The sequence below is a fragment of the Eurypyga helias genome, unplaced genomic scaffold (genome assembly GCF_000690775.1).
Source record: "Eurypyga helias isolate BGI_N326 unplaced genomic scaffold, ASM69077v1 scaffold16334, whole genome shotgun sequence".
NCBI classification, from domain to species: Eukaryota; Metazoa; Chordata; class Aves; order Eurypygiformes; family Eurypygidae; genus Eurypyga; species Eurypyga helias.
In genome coordinates this window covers 40,330-43,817 of record NW_010244471.1, presented here as the reverse complement: position 1 = coordinate 43,817, position 3,488 = coordinate 40,330, and the positions used below count along the sequence as shown (strand labels likewise).

At 54.5% G+C, this 3,488-nt stretch overlaps 1 protein-coding gene across 1 annotated transcript in view; it reads right to left on the bottom strand.

The window, feature by feature from the left end:
- Positions 1-816: 816 nt before the first annotated feature.
- The window catches only part of PTPN1 (protein tyrosine phosphatase, non-receptor type 1), a 14,361-nt gene continuing 11,689 nt past the window's right edge, over positions 817-3,488 (bottom strand). Inside the window, exon 8 of the mRNA XM_010149772.1 lies at positions 817-1,533. Within this exon, the coding sequence (XP_010148074.1) occupies positions 1,326-1,533 (208 nt within the window). The 3' untranslated portion in view covers positions 817-1,325. The remainder of the gene's footprint in view (positions 1,534-3,488) is intronic.

Here is a 3,488-nt window from a genome sequence, read left to right as displayed (position 1 = left end):
GCGAGGCCTCACTCGCCTTGGGACAGCCACAACCCAGTCCGCAGGGTGCGAGACGTACCTGCTCGCACCGCCGCGCCCCATAATCGCCGAAGGGCGCATCGTTGAGCCAAACTAAAGCCAGTATTTGAAATCTTTGCGTGAAAAAAAAAAGCAGAACACAAAGGTTTGCACCGTGAGCCAACCGCCAGTTCAGAGACCAGGGGATCTTCTGTCCAACCGTGTCTGGAGGAAGCTGCCACTGCACTCCTCACCCAGGATCACCGAGCTGCTCTCCTGGACAGGGCCGGCAGCGCCTCTGAGCACATCACCCCTCCGGCCCCTGCGGGAAGCGGGCTGTTCCTTACGGAGCAGACGTCGAGCGAAACTGCATGTTACATTCCAAATGCTGAGGTTGACCAACTGGTCCGTCCGAATGCCGACTGCCAGGGGGACGTGTTCCGGTTGAACTTCCCTGCCGGTTTCCCTCTCCCCTCAACCTCTCGTAACCCAGACCGTAAAAGCAAAGCCAGCATTCCGAAGGATGGTGCAATGTAAGCAGGCGTATGTGCAAGTCGAGTGCAACAAAGGTCATGAGGAGATACACTTATTTAAAAAAAAATAAGGAAAAAAGAGCCTGACATGTTGGGATACCCTGAGCAAACGCAGAAGCCCGTTTCTTTACACACACGTGGAACAGGAAGCTCTTCAACAAGAGTTATGCCAAGATTAAATATGTCGATACCACAGGCACTGCCCACAACTCAGTCTTTAATGGTGAAGCAAGTTAAAAAAAAAAAAACCCAAAACCAAACCAAAAACCCAACCACAAACACCCCTCCCCCTCCCAGACATCTACATTCTCCAGGTACGTGGGTTTCTTTTGCTTTTTTTGGAAACTCATCGATGTAAGTCATGTATTTGGTTACAACACTTGGAGAGTACAAGCAAGTTTCACTTGTCCCTAGTTTTTCTGAAAAACAAAAGAAAAAAAGAACTGGCTTTTTAAAAAAGGCTAAAAACAACAATGTGTTGTAATTCCATTATTTAGTTTAAAAATAAAAAAAAAAAAAAGAGAGAAAAAGGAAAACAGACTATTTGGCATTTTCTCTGCTTACTCCTGAATATTTTAAGGCCCTGAGATTAGAATATTATGTTCTTGGGACCACAGGGCTCGATAAAACCCTAGTGCATCAATTCTCTCGGTAAGCCCTAACCAGAGTTCTGGCCTTTCAACCTAAGACCTGCCTCCCCTGAGGCAGGGCTCCCGTGCCACCACCAGCTGCCTCCCCTACAAACCCACCGCGGCGCTGGCGTTGGCTGCAGGGTCGAGCTTGCTGGCACGTGGGTCAGTGGAAACACACCCTGTAACAGAGATAAGCTCCTGCCGTCAGGAACGTGAACATGCACACGTTCACCAGAAATGGCTTCCAGGTTGTCATCACGTTCTCCTCATCCTCTTCCGAGTTCTCCGACTTCACCGGCTCCTCTTTGTGCGGCGAGAGGCGTGGATTTTCACCGACGGTTCTCCTCCGGATTTCAGTGTCTTGACTAGCGCTTAAGGACAAAAGAAACGAACCCTCAGTACGGGACGGGGCTCGGGGGATGCCATGCAGCCTGGACCAGAGCATGGCCACCCCCCCGGAACAGCACAGGCAGCGCTGGAAACCTGGGGCTGTCGGGAGCGACCGCAGAGGACAACCGACGCCCGTCACCGATGGCTGCCGCTCTGGCCCTTCGTTTGCAGGTTTAGGACAGCACCTGCCATCCCAAGCCGTGCCGGGGAGTATTCCGTGCTCTTTACCAAATCAGCCGACTTCGTTTTAAACGGGCCTCCTCGTGAATCCGCCACCCACACCCACGGGCAGTCAAGCAGCACCACCCAAACCTACGGCCAGGTCCGGAGAAGATGAAAGGTCTAAAACCCAACACCCGCCCAAGGCCTCAGAAACGATGGATCTGGGGTTGCTCGTGCAGCAGAAAGAGGGGCTGAAGGCACAGCGACAGCTTCTAGGGATGGAAGCCAAGATCTCTTCACCTCCGTGACTTCTAACACGGTTCTGTTCCTGGACACCAGGCCTCTGGCCTGCTGGCAGAACACCGATGCCCCGAGAGGCGTCTCAGTGGAGCAGGAGCTTCCGCACCTACTGCACACGTTCTTCCAGCTGAGCATCACCAGGCTGCGAGAGCCAGCGGGGAGATGCTCCGCAGGGGGATTTCCTACACTGGCAGCTGAGGCGTAGAGGAACTCGGAAACCTTCCATGCCAGACACCAGAGGATCCGAGCAGGACACCAGCCCTGCTTAAGGCTTCTGCCTCTTCTCTCTCCTCTGCCTGCAGCATGTTTCCTACCCCTCCACCTCGTCCAGGCTCCCACCGCCCCATGCCCTCTCTCACCAGACTGCTGCTCCGTTCCCGCCCCCTCTGGCCTTGCAGGGGTCGCTCCCCACTTCTAGCCTCACTGTCCCACACAGGAGCGGTGATCACAAGAGGCCTGATCCCGCGGCAGTACTGGCACAGGATGAGGGAGCTCAGGATTCCAAGCCTGGCCTTTCCCAGTACGCCTGCACCGTTGCCTTCAGCCAGGTGAAGGTCTGGTCCAAGGTAGCCCGTCCCGTCGGCCAGGACAGGCGGTGCCAGAGGATGACTCGGGCCAACCCCAGACAAGGGACCGTACTAAACAAAGTCAGTGGGAGTCTCTGCGCGCTTCTGTCTCACGTTCACCTCCATCAAACCGGGTACGGCATTTCCAGGAAACCGTTTAGTCAGTGGGATTCAGCCCCGTACAGCCAGCGGGACGGTGGCAGACACCAGCCTCACGTCCACGCTCTTCACTGGGGGTGTGGAAAGCGGCAGCTGGCACCTCGCGCCCCAGGCCAGTGTCCTGGCAACGGAACCATACGGTCACCGGGGAGGGACGAGGGGGCTGCTACCACTGCAACACTGCAGCTAAGCCTCCCTTGGCATCCACTCCTATTTCCAAGCTTTCCTTTCTTTTTAGTACAGATGGTTGGGATTTCAGTATTTCACTTCCAGAATCGCCCGATTAATTAAGAAAAACCCTGGTCAAAACATCGTTTCACACTGAGCAGGGACACACTCCAGTTTGATCTCCCTGCCCCCGCAGAGCGTGGAAGGAGACAGCAGGTCCAGCTCACGGTCTCTGTTCAAAATACCCCTCCCCACGCCAGCTTCAGCCAGCAGAGCCTGAGACCAGCGGGAACACACCTCCCTAATCTCCAGTTCCCAGAGTCACACACTCCCCACTGGTTCCGATAAGGACGATCCACCAGGCCCGCCCGCTGCAGCTGCTGGGAAGGGTCTAGTTCTCTGACAATATCAGAACTGGTATTTTACTCCAGTATCCCACGGGAAGCAGAAGGTGCCTTGTCAGAGGACTGACCACCTAGTGGGGGTACAGCAAACTTTCCCTTTATTATCTCTGCTGGGTGCAGGTGATATTTTTTTTTTTTTTTAAATTTTGATTTTTTCTGTTCTGCGGGAGGGCTGGG